Source organism: Schistocerca nitens, chromosome 1 (assembly GCF_023898315.1).
Source record: "Schistocerca nitens isolate TAMUIC-IGC-003100 chromosome 1, iqSchNite1.1, whole genome shotgun sequence".
Classification (NCBI taxonomy): Eukaryota; Metazoa; Arthropoda; class Insecta; order Orthoptera; family Acrididae; genus Schistocerca; species Schistocerca nitens.
In genome coordinates, this window is record NC_064614.1 from 1,149,117,961 (window position 1) to 1,149,140,394 (window position 22,434).

A 22,434-nucleotide genomic window follows, 5' to 3' on the forward strand; every position below is an offset into this window, starting at 1 on the left:
GAAGGAAATGTTTGCAAACCTTCTCAGCAAGGAAGTTAATGGCAACAGTGTTTTGGGATAGGCAAGGTGCGCTTCTTATTGATTTTCTCGAACGTGGAGCAACCATAAATTCTGCCCGGTACTGACAAACTTTTGACAGCATTAGAAGAGCAGTTCAAAACAAATGCCAAGGGAAGCTGACATCCAAAATTTTGTTTTTGCACGAGAATGCCCAACCTCACACAGAAAACCGCACTAGAGAACTCCTTAATTCATTCTAATGGGAAATTTTTCCTCATCTGCCCTACAGCCCTGATCTTGCACCACTTGTTTCCCAAGATGAGGAACTGGCTTGCAGTGCAGTGCTTTTATGATGACGCAGAACTCCAGGCAGGCGTGACTCACTGGCTGACGTCTCAGGTGGCAGAATTTTATGACAAAGGTCTTTCAAAGCTTTTCCAACGCTATGATAAGTGCCTCAATGTGTTTGGTGACTGTGGAAAAGTAGTATGTCAGTCGCTCTTTCAGGTATATATAATAAAATGTATTTCTTGTAGTTAGTTGTTTTTTTTAATGCCAAAACGTTCCCTACTTTCTGAATAGCTCTCATATTTTAATACCTAAAAATAAGTAAACAAATTTCACAGAAGGTATACTGTGACAAATAGTAACCAATTAAATTCAGTAGCTCCTTTTTTTTTCATGGTAAGGAAACTGCTGGAGCAAAAGCGTGTAAAATCAGAATGATGAGCACTAGCTTTTGTACAGAAAACAAAAATTAGCAAACACTGTATTAGTGATACAGAAAATTGTGAACTCAAATGTTGACACGTACTGTAATACTGAATAAGTAAATAGCGGCTTGATGATACACGTGTATACTACTGCATGCTCTGATTCAACTTATTACACCATGAGCAACTGTTAATTCACTCGAATTCTGTTGGCAATATCTCATGCAATGTATAGTATCATAGTATGAACCAGTGGAATAATGCTTCTGTTGAAGCACATAATAGGCAAATATGTTCCTCTTTAAAAAACTGACACAAAAGTGGGTAACAAGCTGCCTCAATCTTCATTCCACTTTCCTCACCAAAAATTTTTTCATGTGAACATATTCCCACATTTTAACACACAATATTCTAAATTCTTGTACCCAGTCTATATTTGTAAACATATTTCTGCTCTTATAAGATGAGTTATTGTATTGCAGGATGTGAGTTCATATTGAAGATATGTAATATGACTGATGTTGTGCACAGTGAAATATCCAACTGGTCATAAGACCAGAAATATGTTTTTCAAACAACAACATGTCACACACAGGTGAGACATATTTTAAAATTTTGACATGCACTTTATAATGGCTATAAAACTGAAATCATTGCATAAAACAATTAAAAACTAACAATCAAATGACAAAAATTTGTTTCAGAAAATTCTACTTGACTGTGGTCCCCCACAAAGGAAAGATCATCAATACCTCCTCTTTCTTTGGAGCCCACTTCTTCATTCATCTCTGTTTGTCTCTCACTGGCAGTTTCTCTCTTCCACCATCACTGTCCCCTCTCTCTTTCACTCCCTCCACTATCACTGTCTCTCTGCTACTCTCTTTCAGCACAAACAAAGCATGAGTATATATGCATGCCAAAAGTTTTGGTGATGTGCATGGAATGAAGCCTGAGGCAGCTGGTTCCCCAGTTTTCTGTAAATCTTTTCAAGAGGAATATATTCATCTTCTTGTGCTCTGATGGCGGCATTTTTCCATTGGTTCACCTGCTTTGCCTGCTGAAAATCCTATAGATCAGTAAAGTTTTGACAGTTAATTTATATACTTTGACACATTTGTATATTTTGATACATATAAACAACAAATAACTATGTATAATATAAAGTTAACACACAATTGTTTGTTTTATGCTTTTTCTCAAGACTCTACTCATCCGCTGCAGTTCATTGAAAATGCCCAGCTTATGATTTGTATCATAAAAGAGTAAAAATGCTGTTAGAAATATTTTACTTAATTTCCCGTCTTCCCAATTTTACATAATTTTTGGCTGTCATTTTCTTATAAGGAATATTAAGACCCTTTATAGCCTATTTTTTGCTACTGCAATACCATTTTGGGCATGTTTGTATAGATGTGACTTGCCCATTATAGAGACAGTGCATCATAAAATTTTACCAGTGAAAAAATGCTGATTATAAACATATAGCCCCCTTCAACCCTTCTGCCTCCGAACGATTGCTCATCACAACAGTCTTTTATGTGTGTGTTCTGCGGCCACATGGTGAGTAGATTTTTATCTATCGAATTAAATAATTTTATGACTATAAACATAATTTGATGACCTCAGAACCTTTCAATGCTCTCTTGCCGTGTGCCCACAATGTCATTTGAAACTACGTTTACTTGTCAGAATGGTTATTACATGCTTATTTTACTGCATTCATACAACAACTTTGAACCACTGGTTCTTAGTAATGGACAATGATACTGATAAAAGTTTAAATGTTACCTAACAATATCTTAGGAATATACGGCAAAACTTTTGACAGTCTGCCATTAATTGAATCTGCAGAAGTGGCCATCACCACAAATTGTACTTTTTGTACCCAAAAAATCATGGTTTTCCGGGCTTTCTCAGGAACTGCACACAAACAAGTTTTGCTCTTGTAAACCACCTGTAGTCCTCTCTAGACCACACCTAATGCAAAAGAACCAACCAATTTTCTCAACTTGCCTGGGTTGGAGAAAGTGTGTAGTATTTAAATTGTGATCCTGTACTGAAGATAGCTGCAGTATACCATTTCTTCTGATGAGTATACAAATGGTTACTAGGCCAAGGGCTATCCAAAACAGTTGACACCCGATACACCCACTAAACTCACTGGACAGAACAGGTAATTAGTATTGTGGAAAGGGGCCAAATAGGTTGTGGTCAGTTCCACCTTCTAATTGTAATTTATTGTAATTTAATAAATTTTACAGCCAAAGCGACACATAGCCGGACCTTTACCTAATGCAACACTTTCACATCTAAAGTCCTCCAAACAAGAAACCTTACAAATCAACAAGATAAAAATCCACTTAAGATAGCAATAAAATAATTAAAAAAAAATCACAGCAAAGTAGATAGAACAAATATATGCAAGGTGCAATACAAATGGCTGAAGGCCACAATTAAGTTTCAAAATTTTAGAATGTATTATCTTAAAAATCAAGAAGATAAAATGCAATTAAGGAGGCAAATAAAATAAATAAAAAAACCATATCATGCCTAAGTGAAAAGCTTCAAGGCAAATCAGATAGAACAACCATATGCAAGGTGCAATACCAATGGCAGAAGGCCACAATTAAGTGTCAAAATTTTAAAATATATTACCATAACCTTTTAAAGGCAGAAGGCCACAATGTTTAAGCTTGAAAGAAAAAATTAAGAATTAATTTTGGAAAATTTTTAAGTAAAAAAAGAAGAAAATAACCATAAGCCTTAAATTTTAAGTAGCTGAAAACAGATAATTAAATACTGGTGGCACTCAGGAGTCTCCAGGGAGGTCTGTCTGCCCTCGTTCACTTAGGTGAGACACGTGGTGAGCCCAACTACACTTGATCCATTGGAACCCAACTAAGGGACAGCCACGGACTGACTGAAACAATGACTTGCTTCCCATCAATCAGTACATGAGAACTCAAACAGAAAAGGTTACCAACGTGATAATCCACAATGGAGATGTATCAGCTGTCAAAATTACACATCGTGTTGGACAGCAACAACAGGTGAGGAAAGGACGCTGCCTGAAATTGTGTTAGTGGCCAGGGCAGGTAACTGGAACACTAATGGCCACTAGGCAAAAAATTCCACTGGTGCACTCGAATTGTAGTCAAGCAAAATAGTTAATAGTGGCTAAATTTCAGCAGTAAAAACACTCAGTATTGCTCACAGGAAAACCTCGCCAACAGCAAACCACCGTAACTAACCACCACAACAAGAATTGACGTGGCTTGGGTAGTTGAAAACACTACTCAATGTTGACATCCTGGGTTGGTGAACCACGAAGCTCGTAGCACACACACACACACACACACACACACACACACACACACACACACACACACACACACACACACACACACACACACACACACACACTTGACGCAGACCTCACTGCTGCTCCAACCTGACTGCACTAGTGCCGCATTGCAACTCCCGACTGGCAGGTCCGGACTGTGGTCCAGAAGCATTCCAACTGACTGGCTGACCCGAACTTGCAACCTGAACTACGACTAACTAACTTACAACAGACAATGAGCAAGAATTAATAGAGGTCAAGCAAAAATTTTAGGAGAGGGGATGTATCGATATGATCTGCTAACGCTTCTCCCGGTCAGGCAAACAGCAACTCAGTGACAGTAGTAATTTAAATTGACGTAGTGAGATGGAAGTACATTAAAAACAGGTTGTAAAACACATGATGACAGGAATACAAGCCATGCACTGCTCCACCTTATCAATATAACCCCAAATAAGATCCCCTGAAAAATCAAATCTTAACGTGTTTTTTTGGAACACAGTGCATGAACCAATTGCATTTGTGAAGATATGTTTAGTATTTAATGAGAAATTACATTCATTCTTTATTCTATCTCAATTAGAATTTTTTGTGTACCTCAAATATTCTTCTCAATTGTGTTATGTTTAAATCTTGTCAAACCTTCTTTAACATAACAACAAAATTTGTGTTGCTATATTTGGAGGTGGGGCCAAATCGCAAATCTTCCCCGCAGTTCCAGCCCTGGCTCTCAGCGGCCCTGTGTACATGTACAAAGCCAGATTTGATGTCCAACCATGCTTTTTGAGTACTTCTACACCTACATCTACATCCACACTCCGCAAGCCACCTGACGGAGGGTACCTTGAGTACCTCTATCGGTTCTCCCTTCTATTCCAGTCTCGTATTGTTTGTGGAAAGAAGGATTGTCGGTATGCTTCTGTGTGGGATCTACTCTCTCTGATCTTATCCTCATGGTCTCTTCACGAGATATATGTAGGAGGGAGCAATATACTGCTTGACTCTTCGGTGAAGGTATGTTCTCGAAACTTTAACAAAAGCCCGTACCGAGCTACTGAACGTCTCTCCTGCAGAGTCTGCCACTGGAGTTTATCTATCATCTCTGTAACGCTTTCACGATTACTAAATGATTCTGTAATGAAGCGCGCTGCTCTCTGTTGGATCTTCTCTATCTCTTCTATCAACCCTATCTGGTACAGATCCCACACAGCTGAGCAGTGTTCGAGCAGTGGGCAAACAAGCGTACTGTAACCTTCTTCCTTTGTTTTCGGATTGCATTTCCTTAGGATTCTTCCAATGAATCTCAGTCCGGCATCTGCTTTACCGATGATCAACTTTATATGATCATTCCATTTTAAATCACTCCTAATGCGTACTCCCAGATAATTTATGGAATTAACTGCTTCCAGTTGCTGACCTGCTATTTTGTAGCTAAATGATAAGGGATCTATCTTTCTATGTATTCGCAGCACATTACACTTGTCTACATTGAGATTCAATTGCCATTCCCTGCACCATGCCTCAATTCGCTGCAGATCCTCCTGCATTTCAGTACAATTTTCCATTGTTACAACCTCTCGATACACCACAGCATCATCTGCAAAAAGCCTCAGTGAACTTCCGATGTCATCCACAAGGTCATTTACGTATATTGCGAATAGCAACGGTCCTATGACACTCCCCTGTAGCACACCTGAAATCACTCTTACTTCGGAAGACTTCTCTCCATTGAGAATGACATGCTGCGTTCTGTTATCTAGGAACTCTTCAATCCAATCAAACAGTTGGTCTGATAGTCCATATGCTCTTACTTTGTTCATTAAATGAATGTGGGGAACTGTATCGAACGCCTTGCGGAAGTCAAGAAACACAGCATCTACCTGTGAACCCGTGTCAATGGCCCTCTGAGTCTCGTGGATGAATAGCGCGAGCTGGGTTTCACACGACCGTCTTTTTCTAAACCCATGCTGATTCCTACAGAGTAGATTTCTAGTCTCGAGGAAAGTCATTATACTCGAACATAATATGTGTTCCAAGATTCTACAACTGATCGACGTTAGAGATATAGGTCTATAGTTCTGCACATCTGTTCGACGTCACTTCTTGAAAACGGGGATGACCTGTGCCCTTTTCCAATCCTTTGGAACGCTATGCTCTTCTAGAGACCTACAGTACACCGCTGCAAGAAGGGGTGCAAGTTCCTTCGCGTACTCTGTGTAAAATCGAACTGGTATCCCATCAGGTCCAGTGGCCTTTCCACTTTTGAGCGATTTTAAGTGTTTCTCTATCCCTCTTCACTTATATCCCTGAGTTCTTCCCTTGTCAGACAGTGTATATTAAATAAAGAAAGGCTCACATGCACAGAAGACCAAGTGGACACAATCTGTAACTTACCAGTTCCTAAGAACCTCAGAGACTACAGTCATTCCTGGGCATAGTTAATTATTATCTGAAATTGATTTCCAGTGTGTCCCATATTTGTTTCTGACTTAATCAGTTGCATAAAAAAGGAATTAAGTTCATGTGGACACAGGTGTGCCAGATAACTTCCTTGCAACTTAAAAGGTGCCTGAGGTTGGTCCCTTGTTTAGCAACATTCAGTCCAGCCAAATGTGTAATGCTAATGACTGATGACTCAGATTAAGGCATTTATGCAGTGCTGTCCCACAAATATCACAATGGCACAGAACAACCAATTGTCTTTGCATATATAACATTAAATTTGACACATTGAAATTATTCACAAATTCATAAAATGGTGTAGCCTATCATAAACAATGTCAAGAAGTTTCACACGTATCTCAATGGTACCATGATTCACCTGATCACTGATCACAAGCCCCTTATTTTGATATGAGGTCCCTCTTGGAACTTGATGAGAAGACAGTGCAGCAGCTGCAACAGTGGGTGTTATTCCCTAGTAACTATAATTACAAGATCTGTTATAGGCGCATCACACAGCACTCAAACTTGAACACACTTTCCCACTTTGCCTTGTGGTCCAGATGTAGTGTTAGGCTGGTACAAAGCACTGTGTTTTGCCTTAGACACCAATCAGTGACATACCCTTGGTGAATTCCCAGTTACGGCATGCAAATTTGAAGTAACAGCAGAAATAGCTCATGACCTGCTGCTGTGAATGATGTTGATTGCTGTAAAGTGAGGTTGGCTGGAGCACCCTGCCGAAGGGTGCAGACTCAGCATGGCACATGACATTTTTCATTATGACACTAGCATAGGCCAACCGATAGGCAAATCAGAATGACTAGTTGTAATTCTGCCCTCACTCTGCCCCTGCATCCTGAAGTTCTACACACTGCACATTGGGGAATGTGCAGAATAAAGGTAGTTGTGTGGTGTTATGTGTACTGGCCCAGTATTGAACAACACCACAGCCCCTATGATCTGTGTCCTCTCCATCATATTTGCAATAAGGGGACACCTTCCATCTGGTTTCTGACAATGGATCTGCAATTCATGTTACCTAAGTTTCAGGATTTTTGTAATGGCAGTGTTACTGAATATCTGACTACTGCCCCTTTCCATCCAGCATCCAGTTTGGAAGCTGAGAGTATGTTCAGAACGTTCAAAATGCAGATGTACAAGATAATGTTGACAGTCAACTCTGGGAAAGCAATCACAAGCTTCCTCACAATCTACAGGTCCATCCCAGTAAATGGACTCAATCTGGCCAAAATTTTGCATGGTTGCAGAGCCTGCATCAACATCAACTTTCTGTACTCAAATTAGCAGGCCCACCCCTCATGCACTAGCCTTCTTACCACATGGGTTCTCACATATTCGCTCGCACTTTCGGCCATCTCCTCCCCTCCCTCTCACCCTCCACAGTCCCCTTCCACTGCTGACCAGGCATGCCTCACACAACCAGTCCCAGGAATAGCCTGGCAAACAGCCTGTCTGCCAATGCTACAACTGCCACCCTTGTTGCAAGTGACAACAGGTGTTGACAACGGCCGATGAAGGGCATCTATGGAGATGGAACCTATTCGATCTGTTATGCCACTTGCAACTCTCACCGACATCAAATACCCCATCTCCAAACATTTGGTGGAGGTTGAGGATTCCCAACTGAGGTGCACCTTGAGGCTGGACCACTATCCCTCCCATTCCCACTCCAGCTCTCCTGCACATAGGTGCAAGCAGCACCCCAGTAACCGGCAAGCCAGCAATTCCACAGATTGTGCCCACATACTTGACACGGCCACTTGTGATGAGGAAATACTGCAGGAACCCTTGGTGGGGATACCACCACCTCTCTTTCCCCTTCCTCAAAATGTCAGCACAGGTTGGGTCATTCACAGCCCTACATCCTGATTAAAGGGGGAGGGGTTTAGTGTGCGACAGTGATTGAGATTACCCTCTCAGACTTAGTGTTGGTGTAGAAGAGAGGTCAGAGATACTCAGATTTCATATCACAGCCACAGCATACTCCTTCGAAGGGTGTGTTGGCACTGGGCATATTATGTGGGCCTGTCCATTGTCATGACAAAGAGTCCATAAATACTGTGGTCCTGAACTTGTTCGGCAGTTCTCATACCATGAATAGTAGAGTGATTGACCTTGCCTTTGTTTACGTTTTTCAATTCAGATTGCTCCCTGGACTAATTGTACATGTTTTTGATGACTTTTACGATACACTGGATTTTGCTTCTTGCTAACCGTTTATTTCATAATCTTTGTTGTCATCAACCACAGAAACTGCCTGTTTGCTGAAGTGCAAGTAATCATTAACAATGTTCTACCTATGCAGTGTACAACAGAAAATGGTTGATAGTATTGATTTCAACATATTCTCCAGTAGATTTGGTTCAGAGCCTTCACAATGAAAAAGGGATATAAATAAAATGGCAATAATTTGTCAAAATCCATTTGTACTTAGATGTTATGAGCAGCTTTGGAACATCTTAAATGACAGTCTAAGATAGCAGTCATAACAGAGGATTATTTTTGCTAAGGGGCGTTGCAGAATTTGTGTAGCAAAACTATATATGTAAATTGCTCTAAGGAGATTCAAAAGACACAACCATTTACTGAACATGTTCAGAATGAAGTGAATTTACAACTTGTTCCTATCCCCTATACCAGTACGAAAAATTATCACATTTTATTAAAGTAAAAATTCATATGGCATTGATAATACTTCCAATGTAAAATGTTCTCAAAATACTTAGATAACCCATCATGATTTTCTACACAGATGAAAGTAAGCCTCTCATAAGATGTGCTGTAGGAACACTAGTTCTGCACCTGATTGTCTCTCTATTTAAGCCAATTTCTGAGTCTCATTTAGCAGATAATGATTTCCAGAGTTTTTTATCACATGGCATGCCTAGCCACCAGGGTCTGGATTTCAGAAGTTCAGATACATAGCTTCTTATAATTGTCAAATCAGGTTAATGCAACCACCTGTCAAAAGCCGGAATAACCAACTTCTATTGTGCAGACTGCTATGAGACTTCAGGAAGGGAGTCAGTGAGTTTTTCAAAGCTGCCAACAGGAATGTGAAATCATTCTCACTTCAATACCATGGCCAACTGTGCTAGATTTCATTATTGAGAATCCATACAGTCCAATAAAGGTGGTCCCACAGATTCTCGATAACTAATCCTCAAGCTTGGAAATATGCATGTACACTGTGAGCTGTGTAGGTTGTTGCATTGTCCTGCTGGTGTATGCCATTGTACCGAGGAAAAACTGCATGTAGTCTAATATATCAATTAAAATAATCAAGTAACTGGATATACAAAAAATATACTCACTTAGTGACAACAGAACACACAAATAAAAGGTATTACAGTTTCATAGATTTCAGAGTCAGTGGCTCTTCTTCTGGCAGAAGAGTTGAAGGGGGAGGAATAGGGATGAAGGAAAAGGACAGGTGAAGTTTAGGAAAAGCGGTAGAGTTCTGAAAAGTCACCCAAAGTCAGAGGAGACGTACCAGATTGGATGAGAAGAAAGACTGATTCAGTCAACAGCCATCATTCACCCTTGTCATCTATGGCCCATGATGCACCATAGTTGCCAGTTGCCTCTGCACTGGTTTTGGATAGCACCATTTTACTATGCATGGTTTACTTTAACTACAGTGCCTCACAAACAGTTTACAAATTTAGCTCTTTCAGAAATGTTTCCGCCCTTGGCCCAAAAGCCATTGATCATTCCCTATTGGACATCAGATAAATCGCTCTGTTTCTGCATTACAACAATGACTCAACTGCTGACCATGACCCCCAACACATTTTATATATCCTCCACTGTTAGTGCTACCACTTATCATCTGTGACTGGTTATTGCACATTGATGCTGAACATAGGTGATGATCACATTAATGTACTGACTTCATAACAAATTTCGAAATTATGAAGTATCATCTCTTGGCACTGTGATTTATTGAAGACATTTAATGATATGAGTTAAAACAGTCTGTTAGAGAAGTTATAATTTTTATGGAGCATATGTCTGCATATGACTAGTTTACTTTTTGTTTAAGAAATAGGATAAACAAAGTAATAACAACTGACTCACAACAGTTTACCTTCAATACAATAAATTACAAAGGGTATTCCACAAACCTGAATAACTGATTTTTCTTCCATATTTGATTTGTCTCATGTTTTTATTTTAAAAAAGTTCAAATTATGTTCTCTTTACTTATTACATAACTATTGTTGGTAAACAAAACAAGAAGTATCCACACAATAAAGACCAAATGACATTTGTAATTAAATTTGTTTCTGTTTTTTCCTAAATGACCTTACTGAAAGCAGTTAAAGACCGTCACAAAGTTCATCCAGTACTGTATGCGAGGATATGTACCATATGTGTCAATATCAGTAATAACTGAAACAAGGAAATTGATATTGTAGAGTGTCTTAATTAAATAGCATCATCAAATTTATCCAAAGGAGTAATCATTCATTTCAGGGAAGAGAAATTCATGCGTTGTGTTGCTACTCATAGACAAGTGTAAGGATAGTATTTTGAAGTAACTGTTCACCTTTAGGAAATTATATTAAAAGTTCCTGAGTTATTTATTCTATAGATAAATTTTTGTCAGCAATCCATTCCAGTTTGGGAGAAGCAGTGTATTCTAGTGCATCTCACTGCAACCCCCAAAAGGAGTGAAGTACTTAGACTTCTTTAGTACTGTATCCACAGAAGTAAATGTCTGACAAACAATAAACTACAGTTGAAACCAGATTACGATTATATTTTCATGGCAAGCCATTCTACAAGTGAGTACTTGAGTAAGTGTTAGTTACTGAATTCATATTTGGAATTTAAACTTACATAACAATCGAGAGGGAGCAAAACATGTAGCTAACAATTGATGTTCACTAACTTACATGCCTCTTTGTGACAAAAGTGCTATTAATGGATGGTAATGCTGCATTTAATGTTCCAGTACATTTTGTTTATTTTTTGTTTTCTAATTTTCAGTGCTTAGAAACCACAGAAATACCCCAACTGCTTTGGTGAATTCAACAAAGCAAGTAAATAAAGTGAAGCCCAATGTTAATAGGACTACACCAGATAATTTAACTTCTCCCAACCAAGGCTATAACAGGTAGGAGACACATTAATTAGACCATTTGCTTAGCCTCAACAACTCTTTGTAGAAAATCTAGTAGCATGTAATGGTGAAAAGAATTTATAACATTTGTTTTACTGTTCTGCTTGGTTATATATAAATTTTTGTGATTGATATAATTTCAGGTTCTAAAGAGAGCTATTAGCAAAACATACCTTTTTGTAAACTACAATATGCAAACTAAACTGCATGAAATAATGATGGAAATAATAGAAAATGTCAATTCCCTGTTAATATTGTATTTATAACACAATATTGTCTTCCTGGCAGTGATATCTGATGCATGAAGAGCTTTATTGTATTATGTAAAAATATCTTGCAGCATATAATTTATAGGTGGGACGCATGCATGTGTCTAAGTTCATTAGCAAATGAAAGTTATATATTTAATTTAGACAGATTAAACAAAACTGCCTGGAATTAGTAATAGCAGGTAAGAGGAAGAGCTGTAACAGTCCCGAAACTTGGAAAAATTTATAATTATATTTGATGAGAGAGAGAGAGAGCGTAAATGCACATAGAAAAAATAAACACTGGAATAAACATGAGTACTTTAATGCACATTTTATGGCCATAAAGCAGATACAGACAGCATTGATTTTACTGTTGTTTTTAGTGTTGTATTTTTTTATAAAAAACATGGTCCAAATCTTGGTTTCAAACATTTTTAGCCTGTTGAAGAGAATGTTATTTTGTTCTCACTTCATAAAGCTGGTTCGAGTCTGTAAATAATGACAAATGGTATGACATTCATAACCTCACTTACTGTCACAACAGGAACTTTTTTATTTGCCAACATTATGCTGTATGTATTGTCTGATTTGAGTCTGCACAGCAAGATCACCAAGCACAACAACGACATCAGAACTTTCCACCTAGCTGGATACCCAAAACAGATCACCTATCATACCTAGCATTAAAATCTCAAGAAGCAATTTAAATTACATTATTAATGAAACACACATAACACTGGTGTAATATTCTGCAATATTTATTATTTGTTACATGGACCACTCATCTTCAGGTACAAAGACAAGTATTGTAGAGTATTACACCAGTGTTGTGCGTTTTTCATTCATAACGTATAAAATATACTACCAAAAACTGATGGAACAGTCAATCACTGTGAAACAATTTAAAGAAACATCTGTTATGCACTTGAAGATTATGGCTGAATCCTTGAACTGTATCAAGAAATGATTAACTGGAATATGTGACTGTATTCAAAGAATGTTATTTGTTGTTTTATTAACTTCTTGTTTGAAGATGTCTTTCATTAATTGCCTTATTCACTTGTTTCACAATATTTCTAGATAAAATGGGATATCAGCATCAACAGATCATGAAATACTTGAGTTAAGGGGTTCAGTAAGTCACTTAATATATAGATTGATGGAGGTAGTGGCACGATTTGTCTTGGTATTCTAATGGTATAAGCAAACTAGTTTTTGAAACTGAAGTATTGACATACATTCTCCATGGGACCTGACACATAATCTCCATGAGACTTTTACATATAACCTCCATGAGACTGCAAACAGCTGAAAGCAAGGGGAAGGTAAAGCCATAATTTCTCCCCAGGACATGCAGCTCTGCTGCATGGTTAAATGATGATGGCATCCTCTTGGGTAAAATATTTTGAAGGTAAAATAGTCCCCCATTCAGATCTTCAGGTGAGGACTGTTCAGGAGAGTGTCATCATCAGGAGAAACAAAACCAGCATTCTATGGATCAAAGTGTGGAATGTTAGATCCCTTAACTGGGCAGGTAGGTTAGAACATTTAAAAAGGGAAATGGATAGGGTGAAGTTAGATGTAATGGGAATCAGTGAAGTTCAGTGGCAGGAGGAACAGGACTTCTGGTCAGGTGAATACAGGGTTATGAATACAAACAGGAGTGATGCAGGAGTGGGTTTAACAATTAATAAGAAAATAGAAATGTGGGTAAGCTACTATGAACAGCATAGTGAATGCATAATTGTAGCTGAGATGGACACAAACCCCACACCTACCACAATAGTACAAATTTACATGCCCACTAGCTCCACAGATGATGAGATTGAAGAAATGTATGATTTAGTACAAGAAATTATTCAAGTAGTTAAAGGAGATGAAAATTTAATTGTGATGGGTGACTGGAATTCAATAATAGGAAAAGGAAGGGAAGGAAAAATAATAGATGAATATGGGCTGTGGGAAAGGAATGAAAGAGGAAGCTGCCTGTTAGAATTTTGAGCAGAGCATAATTTAATCATTGCTAACACTTGGTTTAAGAATCATAAAAGAAGATTCTCTATGTGGAAGAGACCTGGAGCATCTGGGAGGTTTCAGATTGTTTATGTAATGGTTAAACAGAGATTTAGGAATCAGATTTTAAATTATAAGACATTTCCAGGGGCAGATGTGGTCTCTGACCACAATTTATTGGTTATGAACTGTAGATTAACACTGAAGAAATTGGAAAAAGGTAGGAAATTAAGGAGATGGGTCATGGATAAGTTGAAAGAACCAGGGATTGTTGAGAGTTTCAGAGGGAGCATTACACAACAATTGATTAGAACAGGGAAAAGGAATACAGTAGAAGACAAATGGGTAGCTTTAAGAGTTGATATAGTTAAGGCATCAAATAGATGAAAAGACAGATCAAATGGGTAAAAAGACAAGGCTTAGTAGGAATCCTTGGATAACACCGAGTGTAACTGATGAGAGGAGAAAATTTAAAAATTCAGCAAATGAAGCAAAAAGGAATATGAAAGTCTAAAAAAAGAGATTATGGGAAGTGCAAAAGTCTAAGCAGGAATGGCTAGAGGACAAATGTAAGGATTTAGAAGCATATTTCACTAGGGGAAAGATGGAAAGATATATAACACCTAAAGGAAAATTGAAGAGTCCTTTGGGGAGAAGAAAAGCAGCAGTATGAAAATCAAGAGCAGTATGGGAAGTTCAAAAGGCTAAGCAGGAATGGCTAGAGGAAAAATGTAAGATTTAGAAGCATATTTGACTAGGGGAAAGATGGAAAGATATACAACACCTACAGGAAAATTGAAGAGTCCTTTGGGGAGAAGAAAAGCAGCAGTATGAAAATCAAGAACTCAGAAGGTAAACCAGTCTTAAGCGCAGAAGGGAAAGCTGAAAGGTGGAAATAGTCCCCCATTCAGATCTTCAGGTGAGGAGAATGTGGTGCTAAAGAAGAATGCTGAAGATTAAATTGGCCAGTTATGTAACTAATGAGGAGATACTGAATAGAATTGAGGAGACAAGGAATTTGTGACATAATTTGACCAAAAGAAGGTATCAGTTGATAGCACACATTCTGAGACAATGAGGGATCGCCAGTTCAGTATCGGAGGGAAGTGTAGGTGGTAAAAATTGTAGAGGGAGACCAAGATATAAATACAGTAAGCAGATTTAGAAAGATGGAGGTTGTAGTAGTTACTCAGTGATGAAGAGGCTCACACAAGATAGCGTAATAGCTAGAGCCCACCCAAGATCACCTTGCAGGCATTTATTTAAGGAACTCAGGATATTCACAGTACCTTTGCAATACATATATTCACTTATGAAATTTGTCATTAGTAACCCATCCCAGTTCAAAAATAACAGCAAAATGCATAGCTACAACACTAGAAGAAAGGATGATATTCACTAGGTGGATTAAATCTCGCTTTGGCACAGAAAGGGGTGAATTATGCTGCCACAAAAATCTTTGGTCATTTGCCAAATAGTATTAAAAGTCTGACAGATAGCCAACCAACATTTAAAAGCAAATTAAAAGAATTTCTGAATGACAACTCCTTCTACTCAATAGATTAATTCTTAGATATGAAGTAGTAACTAAATAAATAAATTAATAAATAATTATTTTCACTAAAGAAAACTTATGTTAAAGTGACACATTCCACATTATTACAAAATGTCGTATTCATAATCTATGGAACAAGGATTAATGTATGTGTGTATGTATGTATGTATGTAGTAGCATGAAGAACTGCATCAAACCAGTCTTCAGACTGAAGACCACAAGAACAAAAACAAGAACAACTCCATGAGACTTAATTCCCTAATATGTATCATTTTCTCACCAATTTCTCTGCATGCCCAAAAGTTGATTAAAGCAGTTTGGATAATTTTGCTCATGTTGCTCTATTCATGAGAAGCTAACTCATCCATTGCTGCTTGTGTTCATGTGAAGTGGGAAATTAAGATCATCTTATTCGAAATGAGTCTCACTGATCAGAAATGTTGTGTTTAAATACACTCATTGGTGGGACTTAAAAGACTGCCAGTCAGATTTGCTAGTGCTAATTCAATATTAGCGGGTTTAACTATTTTTGTTTCTTAAGTCTGAGTTTTTAAGATACTCTTTTGTAGTTTTACATTTTATGAATCTGTCAAACGTGTTCGGTGCAACAATACTAAACAAATGAAAATAGAAATTTATTATCAGTACAGGAATACATGTACAATCCACTGATCCTACAAATGTGGTCAAAGCAGTTTCCATGCTCTTCTGAGCAAACTTTACATTTTTCAACACTGATTTACAAATTTTGTCACATATCTTCCAGGACTGCAGGTTTTCAAATTGTGATTCGATTTGTTCCTTCACTAATCTTGACAGAATAATCACCATTTTTTAGTATACCATGGAATGAAAAATCCATTGTGGAGGCCATTGACTAGTACCATATCTGCCAGTCTGTTCATCAAAGTTTTCATTCAGAAAGTCTCACACAACTACTCCATAATGTGAAGGTAGTTCCTCTTGTTGCCATATCAGCTTTTCCTTAATCAACAGCAGATGTGCCAAAAGGGGACTATTTGCCAGTGCTAACATTAATTCTTGAAGCATACTTAGAGATAATTTATAGAACTAACAGTACCATTAAAAGAATAAGGCACAATTAGCCTGATGCTGAAAACCAGTCACTCATGCCATTCACCTAAAAAGTCATTTTGTCTATCCAAAGAATGCCTTTGCAAAATTTGGCATTGGCTTCTTGTCAGAGAATTCCCTATGCCTGTCCATAGTTTCATTTAGGCCTTGAAGTATAGGAGGCCTATATTGTTTCAATTTTAGATTTATCAGAATCTTTCGTAGGCTTGTTCTTGCTATTCCAAACTCCTTTGATGCTTTTCTTTGAGATTTAGTTGGTAACTATGCAAAACATTGCATGACAACATTAAGATTCACTTCTATATAACAGACATTAGTGTTTGGAAAAACATGCCACAAACAAATCACATACAGAACACTAATTATGGTCATGTTTCCACCATGTTTGGAAAACTAATACACACTGTTCTGTAATTCGCTTTCTATTCATTGTTTCTCAGATTACAACAAGCATCATAACGTCAAACTGCTAGTGTCAGTTAGCTTTGGGTACTACATCATAGTCAATTTTGTTTCACAACTGACTACCATTACTCTAGGCAAAATGCTATTAACATCTGAGTTATGGAACATCTTGTATTGCTGATATTCTTGTAGCAACTGGTGTTGCCAATTAAAGAGTTAATGTGTGGCTGAGTACAAAAGAAATATTTTCAGTAATCACAGCTTTCTCATTCACACAAAGAATAGATTGGGAATGTGATTGTAATGAAATCAGTGACACTGTGGAATTCATGTTCTGAAGTAAAACAAAGAATTTGCCTTGTATTTTTAATTGTGTATTAAATGTAAATCTATCCTGTGCAGAAGGCCTAAAACCTGAACCAGTGTTCAAATTATGTGAGCCTTCATCAACTTTCACATGTGGTTTTTCTTTACATTTTCAACTCCAACACCTACATCAGCATTGACTTTTCATCTTAAATATGTGGAGAAGTATCTATTAGCCATGATCACTAGTAATTTATGTCTCTATGTATGGCATAACTCTTAGTTGTCTATAGCACACAGGATTACTTGACATATCTTTACGTGTCAGTTAATACACCTTCAGCTGTGCTTATTGATCTTTTTTTCAATTGATTTTGGTATTAAAATACACTATCTTGATGCCCATTCTGGGGCACACTGCTTGTTGAAGTTGCTTACCATTGTAAACTTCATGAGCATGGTCTTATTTAGTGTGAATTTGTGGATGTCTCCTTTTGCCCAGTATGGCATGCTAAATCTCCATACATCCACTTTGAAGGTGTCATCCCTATTACATAGAAATATAGTTACAGCTATTGTCCCAAGCTTGACCAGAAGATGGATGTACAGAGAGTACTTGACTTATTTCATCCATCTAAGCTCTGTGTTTGTCTTTGATATGGTGACTCACACTGATCCCTCAATTGCCCTGCACTGGTATAGACATACCTGCTCTGTAGTCACTCCTGCTCATCTCATCTATTCCCTATTTGTCCTTGAATTTAAAATTTGTTCATGGTCAACAACAAATATAAAAAATAGAGAAGATAAAATAAGTTGGGTCATTCAGCTAAAGAGCTTGTAATCTCACAATTCCTCGCCTATTTTCATACAGTTCTTTCAGCAGAAAGGAAAGAGCATTACAGGCTACTCTCAGCTTGGATCACTTTACTCTTGAGGACACTGATTGATAAATTTGGAAGCTGTACTGCAGTGGAATGCTTAGTTAACACACTTTTCAACGTGTCTGATCTAAAGAAATACAGTATATTCTTTACTCTGCAGCCAAGTAAAGAGTAAGCCAAGAAAGAGATCATGATTCTGTGTAATAGAGTTCCATTGGCTTTCTTTTCCTCTTATGCAAGGAAAAATCACTACTAAATTCAATGAGACAGTATGAAATAAATAAATAAAATGGATTTTGTAGATGATTATCTTCTAAACTTAAATAATTTTACTGAAGCATAATTATTCCACATCTCCTCCTAAAAGAAGGGAGAGTGAGGAGAAGATTTGGGGGGGGGGGGGGGAGAAAGAGGGAGGGAAGAGGGAGGAAACATAGAGAGACAAGGAGATGAAGAAAAAAAGGCTGATTACAAATATGAAAACAGTTGTATGTTTATGGTCCACACATCTTTCTAAATCACTGGATCGATTTTAACCAAACTTTATACATATAATGTTTTTTACCCATGGACATGGGCAATACTACAGTGTTTTGGTCAAGCAGGATTGCATTTGAAAGATGCAGTGTTTACTATCTGATTTAGTGTATCGTGAGCCCATGCTGACACCACAAAAGGTGTAACAGCCTTCTGAAGAAAAGTTTCTTGCCCCAGAAAACTATTGACAGTCTTTAATTCTTATAGTACTGTTTCCCTTAGGTTATATGGTCTCCTGAAGAGCCACAAGGAAGGGGTTTCGCTTAGGCCAATTGTGAGTAACATTTGTGCTCTGACATATTGTGTAGCAAAAACACCTTGCTGTTGAGCCCCCTAGTAGGTCAGTGTGAGCATCACATTAAGAACTTGATCCATTTATTACATAGACTAAAGGGAATATATTTTAATGACTCTGATATTCTAATACTAATTTTTGATGTGGTCTCTGTCTTCATTCACATTCCTCTGTCTGATTAATTATGGTTAATTGAGGTTAGGTTTTGTATTGAATTAACAAACCTATTTTGACATGTGTTGAATTCCAATTACATTTTGTTCAATGACCAGCACTATGAGCAGACAGATGGAAGCATGATGGGAAGTCTATTGTCACCCATTATTGCCAATCTTTTTATGTAAGTCTTCAAGAAACGTGCCTTGAAATCGGGAGCTTTGAAACATATGTGGTTCTTTTTCTTTTTTCAGATATGTGTATCATACTTCTGTTGTTGCACCTCATGCCAGTGAGAATTTGAACTATAATTTAAAACATCTGAATTCAATCCACCTGAATATTTGTTTCAATATGGATGTGGAAAAAGAGGTTGCCTTCCCTTCCTTGGTTTGTTGGTGGGGAAGAAGGTTGACTGTACATTGGGACCTGCTATTTGTAGGTAGCCATTTCACTCTAACTTGTATCTATAGGCTGGTAGTTGTCACCATCTGACTCAGAGTCAAATGGCACTTCGTACCTAGGCTCACAGGGCTCATGTCTTCTCAGACTCAGAGAGTTTATCACCAGGTTTAGCTCTTCTTGAGGTCACATTTCGTCACAATGGTAACAGAGAAAGGCAGATCAGAAGTCTGTTGCACTATCGATGAACTGTGCACTGGGTGAGTGACACTAATACCGAGAGGCACCAAAGTATACAACCTTTTTGTCTTGTGCAGATAGCATTTTCAACAGGAGTGGTCATACTTTGCAGGAATATGATGTGAAATAGTTTTTTGACGAGCATCTAAGATTAAGGTCCATTTAGATACCATAAAGGAATATCTTGGTGTCTGTTGTATTCCTTGCAGGTGTGGCATGTCATATATGTTCAGACTACCAGGACTATGGAAGACTGGTTTACTGAGCATGAGTGTAACACCCACTTTCAACAGCTGAGCAAATCTGCTGTTACAGAATATTGTCTTGGCACTGGTCATCCTAAGGAATGTAACAAGATTCTGATATGCACTTTCAGCCATTGAGATGGCATTATTAAGGAAGTAGTTGAAATTAAATAGAGATGGAGGGTTTTACTTAAATTTTGCATGGAAGCCTCCTCTCTCCCTTGCAAAAAACAGAGGGACAGAATTAATGCTACCACATCTGCTGGTTATTAACTTTCACTATAGCTAATGTCTGATGTTAGTCATCTTCGATTGTATGGTGGTGCTACTGTTTACAGTGTGCAAGGGCATGCACGCACATGGATGTGTGTTGGTGTATGCATGTGTGTGTTTGCATTATCTTTCCGCAGTTGCTCTGCAAATGAAGGTTTCAAAATCCCTTGCTAAGTGCTTAGTTGCTGCAATTTTGTCTTCAAAATGACAGGGTGTGCACCTGTCTAAATATCGTCAGTTGTTGTTGTCACCTGGCTGCATCCCCATAAGTTATTTGAACATAACACCTATTGTCTGAAAACAAGCACTGTGTGGGTAAGAACTACTGTATCTACACTATGTGATCAAAAGTATCCGCACACCTGGCTGAAAACGACTTACATGTTCATGGTGCCCTCCATTGGTATTGCTGGAATTCAGTATGGTGTTGGCCCACCCTTAGCCTTGATGTTAGCTTCCACTCTCACAGGCATATTTTCAATCAGGTGCTAGAAGGTTTCTTGGGGAATGGCAGCCCATTCTTCATGGAGTGCTGCACTGAGGAGAGGTACCAATGACAGTCGGTGAGGCCTGGCATGAAGTCGACATTCCAAAACATCCCAAAGGTGTTCCATAGGATTCATGTCAGAACTCTGTGCTGCCCAGTCCATTACAGGGATGTCATTGTTATGTAACCACTCCACCACATGCTGTGCCTTATGAACAGGTGCTAGATCATGTTTAAAGATGCAATTGCCATCCCCAAATTGCTCTTAAACAATGGGAAGCAAGAAGGTGCTTAAAATATCAGTGTAGGCCTGTGCTGTGATAGTGCCATTCAAAGCAACAAGGGGTGCAAGCTCCCTCCATGAAAAATATGACCCCACCATAACACCATTACCTCCGAATTTTACTGTTGACACTAAACACAGTGGCAGATGACGTTCACCGTGCATTCGCCATACCCACACCCCGCCATTAGATGGCTACATTGTGTACTGTGATTCATCACTCCACACAATGTTTTTCCACTGTTCAATCATTCAGTGTATAAAGGTGTCGTTTGGCATTTACCAGCTTGATGTATAGCTTATGAGCTGCCGCTCGACCATGAAATCCAAGTTTTCTCACCTCCCATCGAACTGTCATAGTACTTGCAGTGGATCCAGATGCAGTTTGGAATTCCTGTGTGATGGTCTGGATAGACATCTGGCTATTACACATTATGATCCTCTTCAACTGTCGGCAGTCTCTGTCAGTCAACAGACGAGGTTGGCCAGTATGCTTTTGTGTTGTACGTGTCCCTTCACATTTCCACTTCACCATCACATTGGAAAGAGTGGATCTAGGGATGTTTAGAAGTGTGTAAATCTTGCATACAGACATATGACACAAGTGACACCCAATGACCTGACCACGTTCGAAGTCCGGGAGTTCTGCTCTCTCGCGATGTCTGATGACCACTGAGGTCACTGTACTTGGCAGTAGATGGCAGCACAGTGCATGTAATATGCCAAACGTATGCTTTTGGGGATGTCCGTATAAATTTGATCACATAGTGTAGCCCGCATTGAAGGAAAGGGGGGGGGGGGGGGGGTTAGAGTTGTTAAGACCCGACTTCTCAGCTGATCTGCATGACTGATATGTTGTGTGGATGAGATTGAGTTCGTTCCAGGCAGGATGCAAACGGAAAGGCATGGCTGAGTAGAGAGATAGGTGACAGGTATGAAGGAGGTGGATAATGAGAGGGAGAGGAGAAGAGGAAGGGAGGAAGAGATAGTCAAAGAGAGGGAGCAATGGACAGAAAGAGGGAAGGAGGTGATGGACGGAGAGAGGGAGACAAGGCAGTGGACCGAGAGAGGTGGGGGGGGGGATGCAATAGGCAGAGAGAGGGGGGGGGGGGAGGAGGATGATATTGTCTTGTGCTGATGGAGGCACAATGAGAACAGTGCCCAGGAAAACAATGTAGAATAGTTATAAAAAAAACATTAAATAAAATAACTCTCCTTCATGGAGTGTTAAGTTATATACAAATGAAAGTTTGTTTGGTACTTTGAGTCCCAAAACAAGGAAGACAAATAATGATTAAGTGAACAAAGGCCAAAGTGAGTAACAGAAAGATTTGAGTCCAGAATCACTTTGAACATT

General features: G+C 38.5%; 1 protein-coding gene across 1 annotated transcript in view; it reads left to right on the forward strand.

Moving 5' to 3' along the window:
- LOC126199758 (calcium-activated potassium channel slowpoke) overlaps positions 1 to 22,434 on the forward strand; it is an 872,527-nt gene that overhangs the window by 599,973 nt on the left and 250,120 nt on the right. Inside the window, exon 18 of the mRNA XM_049936649.1 lies at positions 11,518 to 11,644. Within this exon, the coding sequence (XP_049792606.1) occupies positions 11,518 to 11,644 (127 nt within the window). The remainder of the gene's footprint in view (positions 1 to 11,517; positions 11,645 to 22,434) is intronic.